A 17,615-nucleotide genomic window follows, 5' to 3' on the forward strand; every position below is an offset into this window, starting at 1 on the left:
CACCTACCAGGGCCTAAGAAGAGCATTCTTTTTACGTACAAAATGATTATATGCACAGGTATAACATTTATCTTAATTTTCATTCATAACCATTATATTATTAGCCAGTACTTTCCAATCTATATTGTTTTGTTTGTTTGTTTGTGTTTTTTTTTTTTTGTTGTTGTTGTTCCTTGAAGTCCTCCTGAGAGAACGCAATGGATTAAATGAAGCCCTTCACGTTTGTGCTGGTACTGCCCATTCTAGTTGCTTGTGGCTTCAGGCATGAAGAAGCAGCTCTCTGTGCCAAACTTAATTTAGGTTCAGTATAAAGGTGAATCCTGCAGTCATTTCTCGTTGCCTGGACTTCTATTTGCTTCTGGCAATACTGCATCTTGCTTCTGCAGTGCCTCAGATGCAGGACAGTCTCTGTACTTCTAAACCAAAAGAGATGTGTTTTTTCAACAATGCAGTTAAATCATTAAAGAACCAGACAGGCTGAGAAGTGCCATAAGCACAGCAATTAACAACGTGCATATCCAACACTTCCATAGAGATGCTCCCTCACCTCTGCAACCAGCAACCCGTATTCAGACCCGTATTTTCTCTGGCCCAGACACTGCACTCTAACTGCATCCCACATTGTTTTCTTGTGGGGTACAAGTCAGCATCCCTTGTAGCTAGCTGGGAACCCTGAGGGCTGAGTTCTCCTTGACTTTACTGCAGTGTTGGAGGGAAGGACTTGTCAGCTTTCTCATCTCAGATATGCCATCAATTATCTTCTCTGGCTTTTGCTTGATACTGGTCAACAGGGCCAAAAGTTATTTGGTGACAGCAAACTGTCAGGATAATTTTTTAATGAAATGTACCTATGTTTTGGTCTGAAGGCCATCGTTAGTGGTGCTTTAGTGAAAGATTGTTTTGTTGCAAAGCTTATAGTCATTGTAAGGAGAATGCTATTTATGACTAGAACTTTTAAGCACTGACCATCAGAAGAAGGGGATAGTGCCTACGGGATTCAGGAGGGCTTGAAGTACACAAAGGTGCAGGCTCACTTTTACAATCCTAACAACCTTTCAGAATATGGTTGTGCTTACCATGTTCTTGAATTATTAATGCCATTAACTCAAAATAAACTAACCAGTACTGTAAAATGCAGGCAGCCACAGGAAGCAACATTACAGAAAACACACAAAGTCTACCGTTACGCTATCTGAACATCTCACTTTATGCCATGATATATCTATAAAAGACTTTTCCTACTGTTTAAACAAAAATGTCAAGGTGAATTCTACCTTTAATATTGAAGACTGCAAGGCCCACAGTCTCTTGAAGTTCAACAGACCATCCTTCCCAGCTTCCATCACCACAGCCTTAATGATGAGTTGTTCTCTTCACAAGGTCTCAGCAATGGGACCAATGTGCTTGCAGAGAGACATATAGATCTTTATTTTTCAGAGAATTGTCATAGCTTTGGATTGAAAACTTAAATCCATCTTTGACTATGTACTGTGTTTGGCTGGCATGGAGTTAGTTTTCTTCATATGGCACTGGGTTTGGGATTTGTGGCTGAAACAGAGGTGGTAACTGATACTTTAGCTGCCACTGAGCAGTGCTTGTGCAGGCAGCATCAAGGCCTTTTGTTTCCACTCTGCCCTGCTGGGTGTGAGCTGGGAGTGACCAAGAGGCTAGGAAGGGACACAGCTGGGACAGCTGACCCAAGGCAATCAAAGGTGTGTTTCACACCAGATAAGGTCCTGCTCCACCTTAAAACTGGAGGATACTCTTTCTCAAGTAGCTGTTGCCTGGAGAAGTGACTGGTCATTGGTCTGCTGATAGGATGTGGCCTTTACATCACATTTTTTGTTCTTGCTGTTCCCTTTTCTTCACTTATTAAACTATCTGTTCCTTGAACCCTGAGTTCTCTTGCTTTTGTTCCTCCTATTCTCTGCCCCTTCCCTTTGGGGACTGAATGGCTAGCGGGTGCTGAGCTGCTGGCTGGGGTCAGCCCACCAGTCTACCAAACTTTAACTGTCTTACTGAAATACCGTATGAAATTTAGCTTCAGGTTATTTTTAAAGTTTCTTTAGAAATAGCTCAGTCACTTCAAACAAAAAGCTAGATTGTGCTGTGCTTACTGGTAAGTGTCAGCATCTTCCTACTGTCAATAAAGGTCTGGAAAGGTTGAGCCAGCATGGCCACAGGCCTTTCGATCTCCCCCAGAGACGCCCCTCTCATCTGCCCACCCACTCTCAAAACAAACAAACAAAATGAAAAAACATGCATGCATGTGCCCAGGGAAGTCCCCTGCTGGGACTTGCTGGGACTCAGGAGCAAGTGCTACAAGACTCCCACTGCCATGGCCACACTCCAGCCCAAGCCTGCAGGGAGGAAGCAGAATTTCTTACTTTTCTCATCCGAGTGGAAGATGCTCCAGCAACAAGCACAAGAGCTGAAAGCAGCGAACCATTTTTCTCTTGTAGATGTAGTACTGATGAACAGACAGCAAACAAAGCTGGTGGTGGTGGTGCAGAGGGGACTGGTTTAATACAGAAGTCAAAACATGAAGTAGGCTCTACATGGCTGAGCTGGTGGCACTAGAGCTGGAGTCTAGGAAAAGTTTCAAGGCCGGCAGCACTGCTGGGATGGAAACAGGCTTGGGGGCCCCAGAGGAAGAGGAAAACAAGTTGGAGCCAAGGTATATAAGATAAAAAGATTTAATAACGTTGCAGTAGCTACTGAAAAATCAGTACAAGGAAAAAAAAAAAAAGTGAGCATGAAGGCAAGATTTCTAAAATAAAAGTCTAAGAAAGCAGTCAGATAAGGATGGTAATGGGAGAATAGTAAGCATAAAGACTACAGCCAAGTCTTTAAGACTTTTAAAGGACCAGGTTTCCCAAAAAGAGGCTATTCTTCCAAGTTCTCCAGTCCAGCGCTTTGTAATGCTTGTTATCCTGCACATTTTGTTTTTCTTGATGACTGGTTCTATTCTAGGTTCACAGGGATCATGTATGACTGAACACAAGACAAGACAGTGGGTGTGATTTATGATGTGTTATGACATGTATGTGAAGGAAATGGCTCCTGAACATGTGGCTTCTGTGTTTCTAGCTGGTCAAAGGAAATTACCGTTGCAGTTAAGCATATTGAATTTGTTACCTCAATGTTACACAAACTTCCACCCTACTCGCCTTCAATCACAACTTCTGGTTTGATTGGAAGAGTATGTGTTTATTGTTTAGAAGTATCTACGCCAGGACCCTAAGCCAGCTCCTTACAGAGAAGTATGTACACAAAGGAGGTTGTCACCAAGACTTCAACCTACTGTCTCCTCTTCAATGCAAGTCATTGTTTCCAAGTTTCACCATTTCTCTTCTGCCAGAAAACTCTGTGAAACTCCCCCGTGGAGTGTGGTATTTCTCCATCTGTAGGTCTAAACAGAGCTCCTGTTTGGAGGAAAATTCCATTTACTTTCAGTCAGCCTGGGCTGAAAGGCAGCAGCAACTTCAGCAGCTCTGAGTTCAAGCTTTGAAGTTGATGCAGTGGAAGATCAAAGGGACAATGTTTTCCACCAGTGAGTGCTGTCATTTAGGACCCCAACAAATGCACAGGACTAGTACACATGAGGTTACAAAACACATTTATTATGAGGCTAGCAGAAATGAGAGCTCAAACTCAGTTTACACCCTCTGGATGCTGGGAACCCAGAGATGATACAGCATCAGAAGGACCTCTGATCAGAGTAAGGCATGCTCCCATCCACAGTGAGGTTCACTAGCCTTCTAGCACTCAGTGCTTAGAGTATTTACAGTTTTCCTTCTACTGCAAAACTTAACCAGCCGCAGGGTGATACACAAGGGATGTTACATGTGGGTGAAGGTTTGATAAGGAGCAGTCAAAGCCTACTTGGGTTTCACACGCCAAAAATAATTATTCTAGTGGGTACTCTCTCCATCGCAGTTATGCATCAGTCATTTAAATGCTTCAGCTGCCACGGTTATGTAGCAGCCAAGCACTCTGTACAGTCTGACCTCATCCAGGTCAGCCATTATGTGGATCACTGTCTCCTCAATACCATGGTCTTCCGTGCGTGTCCATTAACGTTATCAATGTGTTTTTCAGTTTGAGTTTTTAAAATACTATCAAATTGGACAAGTCAAAGATCTGTTAAAAGAATACATGAATGAAACATAACGCACAGTGAAGAAATGTCTATGGAGTTTTAATTCTGCTCCACCATGTGGGTGCACTGTACTCAAATTTTAAATTGTATGAGCACATGTAATTATTTTTCCAGGATAGACCATGCAAAGGACGATAAAAAAGGTATGGCAAGTCATGTACTGTGAGCATTTTGACTTTTGCAGTAAATAAGCAGATTCTTCTACTACACAAGTCTGATTTACAATATAATCTTTCTGATCTTTCTGAGCACACCATTAAAAGCCCAGACCTCCTTTGTCAGCAGGAAGTGTCAGAGGATACACAGAACTGAAGGAAGAAACCTCCAAGCCCCCTGCAACCTTCCAGTATTTATTGACACAGATATTGGCGTGGATGTCTTGCAAGCAGCAACAATGCTCACTACACACCTGCCACAGGGAGAACTCAGGCTCAGAAGCCCCAGCCTGGAGTCTGCTTCATGACTCACCCCCACTCTATACATGAAAGTTTGCACATGTGCACATACTGGCTTACAATTGATGATTATTCCTTCATCCAGCTCTACTTGCCAGTTGTCTGCCAAGTAGATTATTGATATCCTCAGCAACATCTACCGAACATCTGCAGAAAAGACCTCTGTGTAAGCCACCATGTTAGATACTGACATACCAGGGTAATCAGCTCTTAACCCCCACTGGTTTCCTCTATTGAACTGTTCTAATTTTTACGAGGGAGAGAAAAAGATAGTGAAATGTGACTTTTATCTCTGACACCAGAAGAGAACTTCCCCTGGAGGGCCAGCAACACACCCCACTCATGGCTCATTCAGGTTGTTTTTTCTGTTACTCTGCTTGACGCAGAAAGACCTATTGCTGCACCCCGACACAGAAACTACCCCTAACTAGCCACGTTCTCTCGCGTTGCTGAAAAACACAATTCATGCTGGCAGCTCAGTGGGCTTCACCATTACCAGAAGTGGATTGCTTCATATAAGCCACCTCTCAGCTCTCAATTATGTATCTGCTCTTTCACAAAGCTTAAGCAGTGTATTTTCTGATTAATAACAATCTCTTTACCTGTGTCAAGATACTCCATGCACCTTCTGTTCTTAGATCATGGTCTCAGCTATAGAACCCACACTGCAACTTTACGTTAGCAAATCCAAATGAGTTTGACGCTTGAGCATGTTTCCCCTCAAGGGTCTTCTCTGACTGGGCAAACTAGAAACTGAACACACTGGATCTATAACCCCCCTGCCAAAAAAAAAAAAAGAAAAAAAAAAAAAAGTTCCTATATTGCAGCCAAGACCAATTAAACCTTAGTGCAATTTCTTCCTGCAAAACAGTTCAAGCAACCATCTGGACTGGACTGAAACAGTTATGAGCACTGACACACACTTCTGGCAGAACGGTGTCAACTGCCAGCAAGCAGTTTCTGGAAGGCAGTCTCAATGGCTCTTCCTTGACTATTTTTGTACTACCGCCTCATTAAACCCATGTCTATACCTTACATGTTTCTACCTCATCACACCATTGGAAACCAGTTCTTTGTATCTCTGGCTTCATCTGTTTCAAGTGAGTGAGAGGAAGCAAGTTTTTTCAGGAGGCCTTTTTTCAGGACCCTTTTTCATGAAGTCTTCAAGCCTTTCCTGAGCTTCAACTGGAAATTCCCCTTGATGTTCCTGAGAAGTCCCTTTCTCCACACAAACCTGCAAAGGTTCATTACGTCCTGTTTTTCAATACATTAATTAATGTAGTGAGCAATGACAGCACCAACATCAACTGCTTAGCAATGCCAGTAGTAATCAGCTGCCAGCTGGACTTTGTACCACTGACCACAGACAGACAGTATTGCTCTGAGCCAAACGTTCAGCTAATCTTCAGCCACTAACGTAGGCCACTTATTCAAACTGTGTCCCTCCAATTTGGCTACAAGAATACAACCAGAAACCAAGTCAATAAGCCTTGTTAAAAGTAAATGTCACTTTCTACACTCCTCTTGCCCACAGAATCACCTATCTCATTATAGGAGGCCATCAGGTCAGTCGGGTGTGATCTACCATTTGTAAATCCATGGTGACTGTTTCAAATGACCTTACCCTTACCATGCTTGGGTAGATGTGGCTTCAAGGATGGTTGTTCTATAATCTTCCCAAATAAATGGGTCAGCTTGACTAGGCTCCTGTAGTTTCCTGGATCATCTTCCTGCCTTTGAAAATGGGTAACATGCAATTTGCCTTTTTTACTTACCCGGGACCTCCCTTCCACCAAGTTGCCATGACCTTTCAAGGATGACAGAGCACCCTTGCAATTATGTTGGCCAGATCTCCCATCACCCTTGGATGCATCCCTTCTGGTTTCATGGACCTGTACACAATTGGCTTGTGGTCTTCAATTCCATCTTCCTGACATAGGTAGCTCTTCACTTCTGCAGATTAGACTGTCACTAGGCTCAGGGTCAAAGAAGGTCTGACAAACCTGACAGTAACAGCAGAATAACAGAAGGTATTTCCCAAGTATTTTATCACAGGGTCTGCTGCCCACAGAGCAACAGGATCACATTTTCATTATTCTTCCTTTTGCTGCCCATGTACCTAAGGGAATACCTCTTTAAATCCTTCTGCCTGAAATGGTTCCCCACAGATTGGAGAAGACTGTCTCACACAATGATCTTCATAATCAAACTTCTCCGTTCAAATTTGCCAGCTAGAAATTGGGCATCTAAATGCACACTATACCTTCACCCTTCAAGAAGTCAGGGTCTAAACAGGTAACTGGACCTCCAGTCCCAAAGCACACGCACATACAAGCCATGGACACACTCATTTTCTGGATGTTTGTGCATCACCTTGGTTCTACATCTAATTTGCAAAAGGTAAGGATGTTAAATTGTCATTTCATCCATGTGCCTCTTGGGGCATAAAGGCAAGAATGGTGGAACGGGTAGTTCTTCCTACTGATGCAGAAAGTTTCCTAGAAGGGAACAGGAAATAGAGCAAAGATAGGTATCAGTAGGTTAGGATGTTGTCGACCCACATGCTACAGTTCTGTATATGTCAGAGCTTAGCAAGGTTCAATTGCTCCCAAAGGGCCAAGGGCCAGAAGCCAAGGGAGATACCATGACAGGCAAGGCAGGGGCCTCACTAGACAAGGCCCCATCTCACAGCTCACAAGCAACGTGAACAAGACAAGCCCAGGGATGGCAACCAGGGCGAAGCCAGAGTCCAGGTCAAAAGACAATCTTGTGTTGACGGAAGGGTATAGTGAAGCCATGAAATAAATCCAAAGGCCAGAATCAGATCCAGTGAAGGTAATTATGGGTCAGACATAGTCAAGTGATTGACAAGCAGCTTCAGAGCGATAGCATGTGTCTGAACCCCAGCAGGAAGACAGACTGCAGGTCAGGGCCTGGATCAAGGGGCAGTTTCCATGTCCAGGCACATGCTTTAACAGTTAGAGACAGGTACACACCATAGACACCACTCAGGCAGGGACTGAAGGCCCAGGCTTGATCTTAAATGGAATTCCTAGACCCATGAGCAGATCGTGTGAGTGCTCATGTAAGAGTGAGCATGACCTTCAAGGCATTTTGGTGCTCTCAGGGCCATGACAGGATCCACGGTTTGTACAATAACCCGACTGGTGACATTCATATTACAAGTCCTTTAAAATACAGGAAACATAAGACAACAGCTACATATTACATTAATTACATATCTTCAGTGCTAATGAATGCCCTCATGTTCACGTTTGTCAGTATTCTCCAAGCAACAGCACTTTTTTTTTCACAGTAGCCATATCTAGGTGGATGCCAGCATCTTGCCTGTCCCAGACCAAGGCCTTGATGTACAATGGTGGCTTCAGTCAGCAGCGTAAGGAGCAGGAGAAATGGAAATTGAGTAACAGCATCTGGCACAATTCTCTTATCCTGCAGGTACATGCAGCAATTATGCAGTAAGTGTAGCACAGGCTAGAGGCCAACCTTAAGTGCAAAGTACTTTAGGTACAAAGGCTTACAGGATAACTACCTAGTCAACACATGAACCAAACACAGAAAGACAGTCTATTCCAAAACTCCTAGCCATACCAAAGCAGTGTAACAGTGTAAGTCCCAAGTCATCTTGCATACACGGTCACAAAGGCAGGCTCTTAACACCAAGGCTGGCTCCTTGGTGTTAGGGAGAAGAAGATATGACTGTCTGCACCGGCACACAAAACTGGCATTCTTATGTACTGGATGCACAAGGCCAGCGAGAAAACTTCTGCACACACTTACAACATAGTCATCATGGTCCAATGGACTGAATAATTTCCTATTGAAGAGAATTCATTCAGCCACTTCAGTCAGGTTCATATATCATTATACAGAACAAAACCCAAAATAAATTCTCAGCAGGAACTGTGTGTTGCTGGCGCTGGGTGTACTTAAGGCTACAATGAATCTTCCTTAATGCAGCCAGTATAACACAGGTGCTAAACTCCCAAGAAAGCATAAAATAAAACCTTCTTAAGTGTTGCCAACATTGTTACAAAAATTCTCCAGTGCCAACTTCCAAACTAATACTTGGGCATCCATCCAGAGAAAATGTAAGTTATTAGGACACATGGGCCAGACAGGGGAATTTAAAACCTCACAAATAGTTCCTTCATTTGAAAGAAGAAATCTACAAATGATGGAAGGGAAAGCTTCTTTTCTCCCAATAAAAGCCTATTTTTCTTAATTCAGTGTACATAGAAACCTGGAAAACTGTAATGTTATGTGCTCCGCTGGGTAACAGCAGACAAGATCCCTACAAGTGTGCCTCTGCATGATAGGAGTAGCACTGAAAGCTCTTTAAGTACTGACACTAATTCAGCAGTTCCTAACCTCAACACAAAACAGATTTTTTTTTTTTTTAAAAAAAAAGAATTTCCTGATGTGTTTTCTGAAATATAAGCACATGCTGTTAGTTCAATAGATTTCAAAAGCTTAGACTCAAATTCAGTTCCCTCACTTCTATCTACGAAACCATTTCAAGAAGGAAGATCTTAGTTACTCCAAAGCTGTGTTTAATCTACAAGGTTATCTCCGGTGTTTATTTAATTGCAATAAATATGACTACCTGCTTTTTAAACTAAAAAAAGGCTAGGCTTGGCCTGCAAAAAGTTTATTTCAAGTATAAAAGTCATTCAGTGAAGTATCTACAGAGTTTTTACTTTTATTATAAAGGCTTAAACAGATAAAAAGTAACAGATAACCACAATTCTGAAAAAAAAAATGATTCAATTCGAAATTTTGAACAATAACAAAAAGACACTTAAACAAAAAGTATCCAACAAAAAATACAACTCACGTCACAGTGAACGTTTAGTCAAACATTAACTAATGTTTTATAAACAAAGAGATTAATTACAGTCTAGTTAAAGTGAACATCATGGTCTAGACAGAAATGAATTCAAACTCCCTGCATTTCAACAATTGTGCTTTTCTTTCAAACGTAAAGAAGATAGAAAGAGGGAGGAAGGGAGGAAAGAAGGGAAAAGTCTTCAGTCAACTATCAGTTTACAGCGCTGTGTTCAGATGAAGAATTCTGAGTTCGATTTCTACAAGTTCTACAAAAATAGATGTAAGAAAACTGGGCAGCAGCATAAATACCTCATAGTACCCCCTTATCTTTACATTTGATTTGGGGGTTTTATATCTGTATTCCAAGTTTCAAAAAAAGGTTTCCACAAAAAAAAATAGAAAGCCTTGTTAGAAGCACAATAATCAAACTAGCATAAATAGAAAATAAAAGTGTAATGCCTAGGAATCCCTGCAATTCCTTTCTAGCAGGAATAATTTTCCACTGCCAGCAATGGAAAGTATCACAAGCCTAACTTTTCCAGTAGCAGAAAACAGATTATGATGATTTAAATGAGTTTGAGGTTTGTTTGTGCATCTTTTTTTTGGTCAAGATACAACTAACTCCTGGCTCTTTAAAAATAATTCAAATATGAAAAAAAGAAACAATATATTTGACAATGACGTCAGCACAAAAGCCTATTTGTGCAATAAATACAGATTAAGCAAATTATCACTTATTCACAATTATTAGGCAAACAGGGCTGAAATGTTGCCAACAACATGTATATATATCTCTCTATATATAACAATGCAGAAATATGAAGTAAATAGGAAAAAAAAATGTAGTGTGGGCATTTTTTTCACCAATAATATTGAGTAAGACCTATGGTACAGGAGTGCTATCTAGACCTTTGCGTTACTTTTTTCCAGATACATTTTCCTGTAGGTCTGAAACATCTCTTTTGAGTCTTTGATTGGAATGTGAAGAACCTCGCCATCTCCTTCCAGGATTTGTATGGCTGTATCAAGTGGAATACTGTCCTCAACTGAAAGACAGACAGAGAAGCAGGTTAAAGCAAAAGTCACCAAGCAGCTAGCTCGGGCTTTGCCTACAGTTTAAAGCTCTGGCTGAATCTCAACATGAGTGCTATCTCTGATTCAACTATACACATTTAAGCAGGAAAATACCATTGATCTCCAACTACACGTTCTTATGACAATAAAAATCTCCACAAATCTTTGAAACTCTTATGTCTACTCAGCAGTCTCCATTCTGGCAACAGTGATAGTAAAGAATCAGTCAAAACAGATAAAGGCATGTTGTAAAGTAACACTTGAACCAAGCAAAGAGTATTCAACTTTTATTTCAAAATCAATAATCAGAGGGGCAGTTCACCTGTCGAGATCCCTTCCAGTTTTTTTTGCTTCACTGGATCATATTTTAACCAATCTTCTTTTTTACTCTTTACACCTATAAAGAAAATTAAGAGATTTTTTTAGGTTCCTATACGACAAGCGGTGGTCCCTATTCAGCATTAGGTTTCTAACATATACACTGCCACAGGAAAAGGGAAATTTTCTTTGTCTCTGAAGATGACTGCAAGAAGTGGTATGTACAACTGAAGATTTGTTTTCATTTAAAATCAAAGATAGCGTTTGACACAAATATTCTTCAGAATACACTGCTTAATATGTGTAAAGACTGGGATAAGAAGAGGGAGAGGAAGACAAAGATGACAGAAGTTACCATGACTAAGGAAGTGTTGCAGCAGTTAGGAAAAAAAAAAAATGTGCAGGATGTATTTGGCCCAAGACTCCTCTCTTCTTCACGGCCTCACTCAGATCTCTCCCTCCTCTATGTACACAGCTGAATTTATACACAACCAGGCTAACACTGAATACAAATCAGATTGCCTTTAGTAACAATGCCACGGGAATCTGCTCTCCACAAACAAAACAAGGTATCTTCCATGAGAAGGCTAGAAAGCCTTCTTGCAAAGTTATTTGAAACTGCCACACTCTAAAATTCATTCTGTAAACTCTAAGGAAAAGAAACAAAACATGAAATTGAAGAAGTCTCACTTTTTTCAACTTAACACACAGCAAAAGTCTGTCAGAAAGCTAGATAAGCAATTTCAACCTTCAGTTTCTACTCCCACATTTTCACTGTCTGCAGTTTTGTATAACGTGAACGAAAAAGGAATACTTTTCACTTGCAAAAATTTCTTAATTATTTTGAAAACAAATTGTAAGTATAGCCAAAATTCTAGCAACGATTCAGTTTTAGATAAAAGTATTCTACCTAAATTCACAACTCGCAACCTACTCTGAACTGCCTACATCCATTTGAAAGTAGAAGAAAAGAATTGCACATGTACCTCACCTGCCACAGTCGTTTTCTCACTTGCCGGAGAATTCTTTGTACTTATGCTTTCATCATCAGTAGCTGAGCTTCTGAACAGTATCTCTGGACACAGTTTAAATTCAAGTACTTGTGGTTTCCGTGATTTATCATCTTCTGAGAGAGAAGTATCTTTTTTTGAATCTGTACTATTTTGTGACACTTTGGGCTTTAAATGCCAGACAGGTCTGACAGGTGATGTCTCTAACTTCGTCAGGTATATGCGTTCCTGTGCAGTACGTTTAAATGCAACTCTATTGAGATAATGTTTTTTTGGTTCTTTTTGAAGATGCAATTTTAATCTGTTCGTCCTTCTATTTAAATATAGCAGATTTTTATCAGCAAATATTTTCTCAGAACACTTGTCTTTGTTTTGACTATCGAGATGTCTCTCTTTGTTAGAAAAGTAGTTTTTGGAGATGGTAGATCGACCCCTTTTTCTCTGTAGTTTAAGCATAGTGTGATCTGCTAATGAATTCCTAGGTTTCCAGACATTTTCTCCATTCAGTTTTTTAGTCTTGTCAGTATTTAGCATGCAATTATGTGAGCGCTGCTTGGAATTCTTTGCTTCAGATTGTTTCAGTCTTTCATCCTCCACCTTTGTTTTCTTAGAGTCTCTCATTCCATTAATATTGTCCTTCCTCTTCCGCTTGTATGACTCCTCCTGCGGTGGATAAGCTTTTATAGATTTATGTGGAGAATATTTGTGGTTTCTTGACTTTAAGTCTTTACTGCCAAAGCCTGGGAACTTCATAGTTTCAATGTGATAACTATTTAGCTTTTTATGTTTTTTTTCTGCTGATAATTTTGCTTTCTCTTTGGTATTAATTTCTACATTTTGTCCAAGTGTGTCCTTTTGTTTCACACAATTGTGTTCTTCACCTGTGTTCTCATCACAGATTTTTTTTTTTTTGCCTTGATGGGTTTCAGTGTGCTTAATAGCAGCAGTGTCTGATTTTGTACATTTGTGAATGTCTGCTGTGGATTTCATGGCCAAACCTGTTTTGGTTTTATCTTTTGAAATGGAATCCACTTTGAAAACTCTCTCTTTTTTTGATGACTTTGTTATATTGTCTACATCTGTATGACCAGCTTTCTCTGATAACTCTTCTTCTGAGGCTTTCTGATCATCTTTTTTTTCAGAATTCAATTCTTTCCCTAACAGTGGAGTGATACTACACATTTCTGGTTCTTCCTTAAAGTTACTCTTTTTTGATTTATCAACATCTTTTTTTTCAGAGGAATTGAGTGGTCTATTCTTTTCTGTTTGCGTTGGAAGTGGTTTCTGTTCATCATCCATCTTTAGCCTGGGTTTTTTGTTCATTACAGTAGTATATTTGCATGCATCTTTTTTATTTTTGCGAACACGATTTTGAACATTTTCAGAAGTTGGTGGATTTCTTGCTGCACAGTTGTTCTTCAATACAGCATCAGATTTACTCTCATTTTCTTGTCTCTCTGCAGAGCTGGTATTTTCAGCTTCTGAAAGCTGATCATTATCATTTTTATCTGAACCAGAAGTTCTGCATTCACAAGAGCCCTGTGGTACTCCACCTAGTTCAGACAGCCAATTCATTAAACAACAATAATTGTCTTCCTTTCTAGAACTGGGTGGTGGTTGAGGGTTTTCTTTCTCCTTACATAGACTTTGATCAGGCTGAACATTGCTTTCGAGCTTCTCCTCCTGGGGTGAAGCCTTTTCAGGTTGAGTCAATGCTCTGCTGCTTTCACTAGAGGAACATGGCTTCTCTTCAGGAAATATTTCTTGCACCTGACCAGAGTTTAACAGTGCAATTTGTAGCTGATCTACTGGGTCCTTTGAATTAGACTTTTTGTCAGAGATTTGAGTCTCTTTTTGAGTTTGCTTCTCTGTCCGCTCAAGCACAGAATCATTTCGTACTGGTTCTTTTGTAAACAAATCAGCCCCTTCAATGCCATATGGAAACTCTTTCACAAGTTCAGTCAGCTGATTCTTTAGATATTTAATAGGTTCTGCTCCAAAAAGGTTCACCTCTTCTTCTATGCTATTCTTAGTACATGTGTCATTTTCTTTATTGACATCTTTTTTAACAGTGAACACATTTGTTTCAGCAGTCAGATTCATCAAGAAATCTGGTGAACTTTGAGCTAACTCCTGGTCTAACCTAGGAAGAACGTCCAAGTTATTTTCAGGATGCTTGAAAGATGCATTTACCGGCATTTTTTCCTCTGAGGCAGAATTTGTTCTAGGAGGACTGCCACTGCTTTCTTTCTCAGAATGGCTGGTTTTAAAACTATCCAAAGTCCTATCTGCTTCACTAACGAAGCTAGATGACTCTTCCAATGTCTTTTGCAGCAAGGTCTCTAGCTGGGGAGAGCTCTTGCTCAAGTCATTTTTATTCAAGTCCAGCAATTGCTCCTTTTGCCTTGGGTCAGATACATTTTCTACTGATGAGGTACTGTTATTTAATGTATTCGTCTCAGGGACAGAGCTGAACATGCTTGCTATTTGTGGATTATAGAATGTATCACCTTCAACAAGAGAACATACACTAGAAATATGAAACATCTGCTCTTCTAACACAGCTGTAGAAGTATTTCCTGTCTCTAACTCTGTTTGCTTGTCTTCATGGTCTTTTTTACCTTCTTGAAAGATTTGACCATAAAAATTCAGGCCCAATTCAGAAAGAGATGGCTTGTTTTGTAACCTGAGCTGTAGATTTTCTCCAGCATTTTCCATGGTTTGACAAAGTTTCCTTTGTTTTTCATCAAACAAATCATTTGCACTCATACTGTTTTTTACTATTCTCTTTCCATTAGCTGATTTGTTCTGTTGCAAGTGCGAGTCTTCTTTCTCTACCAGAACACAGTCAGTGGGTGATGAACGGACAGCTTCTATTGCTCTTTTATCAGCACTTACCACAGTTAAAACATTTTTCCCCTCTTCTTGCAAACTACGTATACTTCCTGTGTCAATTACTAGACAGGCTTTATCTGCAGATTTTGGACACTTGTCTGCCTGCTCAATCTGTGTTACCTGTTTAGGAAGTACTAAAGGAGAGACAACTGCAACTTGGAGTTCAAAACCTTTTATCAAATTGCAGCCCAACGTGTCGTGTTTTTGTCCTACAGAGGCAGTTGTTAAAGGCAAGACCGCTTCATCTGTACTAACTGGAAGATTACCTTGTTCTCTCTTACTCGTTGTGTTTTGGCTGTAAGGTAAGGGTGAGATCTGACTTTCTGTGGGGCTTTCATTTGACTGGCTATTTTGAATACTTGCAGGTTCTGAACCACGTTTTCTCCACAAGCCCAGGCATGCAGTTAGTTCTTCTGCAGAGTAACTACATTTGCTTTGTTTAAAACATGAATTTTCAGTAAGCTGTGCCTTTTTCTGAGCTACATCACTCTGGACTTTATTTTTATTAGACTGCATTGTTCCTGATACAGGAGTGTGCATGTGGACCATAACTGTCTGCTCACCTTTCAGACTTGCTACATTCTTTTCTCTAGTGTCTTTTAATAAGCTTCCAGGTGTGCCCTTTAAATCTACCTGGGGTTTTTCACCACAAAGGAGATTAGTCAGTATGTTATCAGCAGTAGCACCAGCTATCTTCTCTTTCAACATATTCGTGCTGCTCAATACAAACTGAAGAAATGATGAGTTCTCAGGGTAAGCTGATACATTCTTTGATGCATTTGTGATAGAGCTATTGGTTTGACTAAAGCCTGAAGTATTGTTGGAGGATGTGAGAGTTTTTTGAGAAGAAGCCAAGGCTGAAGCATCTTTTTGTCCTAGGATGGGAGCACTGTCAGGGTTATTTAATTGAGCTAGGAGTTTGTTGTGAGAAGGAACAGGAAATGACCTTGATAAAAGGTTTCCCTGTTCTACCTGATGATTACTCTGAGTCACCTCTAATCCTCTGTTGTCAGCACCAGCTTTCTGTTTGTCATTTTTTTCTTCAGGTGAAGAGTTAAGAACAGGTTGTTGCTGAGCGTCTGTCCTCACTGTTTCAGATGGGGAAGGTGCTACATTTTGATTTGGCACCTGAGGAAAACAATTAGAGAGCACATTTTCATTGCTGGAAGCAAGTGTGGGACTGCTCTTATCATGTTTTGAAGCTAATAGTTTTCTTTTATAATGATACATCTTTTCAAGCAGGATACATTTTCTTTTAATAGTGCGCAGTCTTTGAGCTTCCCAAGCTAGAGCATCCTCTGCTGCTTTCCTTTCATCGTCTTTTGCTGAAGAAGTTTGAGAATTAACAGGCGTATTCACTGAACTACTAGTCTGACTTTCCTGAACTGAAGCAAGATCACATGGTGCCTTTGGAGCAACCACTGAAGAAATAGTTGCCATTTCATGCAAAATACTATACAATTCTTTGGAAACGTCAGTGGATGGTGCAGACACTTCATTAGAAGTCTGATTTGCTGTCACATTTCCACTTGAGTTACAGGCATTCATAACTGATTGACTGACTTCTCCAGATTGCTGTGTCTGCCAGTACTGCTGAACACTGTTAATACCAGAAGCATTTTTTTGATCTGACAGGCACCTCTGTTGGCTGAGGGTATACCCAGTAGACACATTTTGAACTGCCTGTCGTACATCTAGCAAAGGTTGTGCTGCAGCTCTTGAATCACAGTTGGCAGGCAGCAAAGATGGTGCAGAACACCCACTAGGAGCTTCCGATCCCATCTGACTTGGTATATATTGTGGCAGCTGTGTATTTGCTGTAGTATTTTGACTCGGTGACTGTGAAACTTGAAACTGATTACTGGAGTAATATATTTGGCTTTGGACATGTTGCCCAGACGTACCAAGAGATAAAGAATTGTTCTGAGAATGGACATATTGACTGGATGACTGATTGATAGGTAGAGAAATGCTTTGAGATGAAGTAGGACCATTCAAGTTATACTGTGGTGTGCACCCCATCTTTGAAGAATTAGGGCATTCGCAGTTACTTTGATATAACATCATAGCTCTCATAGAATTATGCTGTGATGTTTGTGACTGCACAGCATAACTGTTTGCGGTGGCATGCTGAGATCCCTGAAGCATGTTCCGCAAGTTGTTGCCATCGCTCCTTTGAGAAGACAGGGGAGCTGGAGCTAACTTTCTATAGGAAGAAGTATGCCTACTAGAGTTTCGCCAAGAGTTCTGAGTCATCTCTGTCCGTGAACGTGACATTTGATCGGGAAGTCTTGGTGCAATTACTACATATGATGGTGGACACGGACTGACTGAGTATTCGGAGGCATGAAAATCTTTGTCAGCCACAGATGTTCCTGGTAAGGGAACACTGACAGTTGGTAGATACATCAGTTGGTTATTTCCAGCATAACTGCACACATTTTCAGAGGAAAATGTATTTGTTTGAGGAAAAGCATGTGCTTTAGGAAGCAACCGAGTGTAACACACTTGTCCACTTTGCTGGTTATTCTGTGCATCAGCATTCTGGAGTGGTCTTGCATTCCACTCCATCTTTTCTTGATTTCTTTTTCTTCAGTATAAAACCGAAATTCTAAAAACAAAAACAAAAATCAAACTTTAATCTTTCTATCAAAACCTATTTCATTTGCCAAGAAGTCATTTAGAATGCATTACAAACAGAACCACTCAACTCAAATTACTAGATAGAACAGCAACTCCTTTGGCACATCCAGTGGACATCAATTAATGTCAAGTTATGTAGATTATTTCCCAGAACACTGTTAAGTTACAAAGATACAGAACAGCAAATAACAATTCTATCTTCTGTTT

At 40.4% G+C, this 17,615-nt stretch overlaps 1 protein-coding gene and 1 long non-coding RNA gene across 3 annotated transcripts in view; both read right to left on the reverse strand.

The window, feature by feature from the left end:
* Window positions 1-17,615, reverse strand: part of LOC118177356 — a 44,953-nt gene that overhangs the window by 5,685 nt on the left and 21,653 nt on the right. The gene's annotated exons all lie outside the window — the stretch shown is intronic.
* Window positions 10,065-17,376, reverse strand: RESF1 (retroelement silencing factor 1). The gene is made up of 3 exons (XM_035344994.1): window positions 11,852-17,376; window positions 10,865-10,939; window positions 10,065-10,514 (listed from the first exon to the last, which is right to left on the reverse strand). The coding sequence occupies exons 1-3, from the start codon at window positions 17,334-17,336 to the stop codon at window positions 10,372-10,374; spliced, it is 5,703 nt and encodes a 1,900-aa protein (XP_035200885.1). The 5' UTR covers window positions 17,337-17,376; the 3' UTR covers window positions 10,065-10,371.

This window comes from Oxyura jamaicensis, chromosome 1, assembly GCF_011077185.1.
Source record: "Oxyura jamaicensis isolate SHBP4307 breed ruddy duck chromosome 1, BPBGC_Ojam_1.0, whole genome shotgun sequence".
Lineage (NCBI taxonomy): Eukaryota > Metazoa > Chordata > Aves > Anseriformes > Anatidae > Oxyura > Oxyura jamaicensis.

What these genes read in the sequence shown, in the direction of transcription:
- RESF1 (XM_035344994.1), bottom strand. Translation starts at nt 17,336, where the DNA reads ATGGAGTGGAATGCAAGACCACTCCAGAATGCTGATGCACAGAATAAC. An exon ending in TGAGAAAACGACTGTGGCAG is followed by an intron (nt 10,940 to 11,851) that starts GTGAGGTACATG and finishes TTTTCTTTATAG; the next exon opens with GTGTAAAGAGTAAAAAAGAA. An exon ending in ACTGGAAGGGATCTCGACAG is followed by an intron (nt 10,515 to 10,864) that starts GTGAACTGCCCC and finishes TCTGTCTTTCAG; the next exon opens with TTGAGGACAGTATTCCACTT.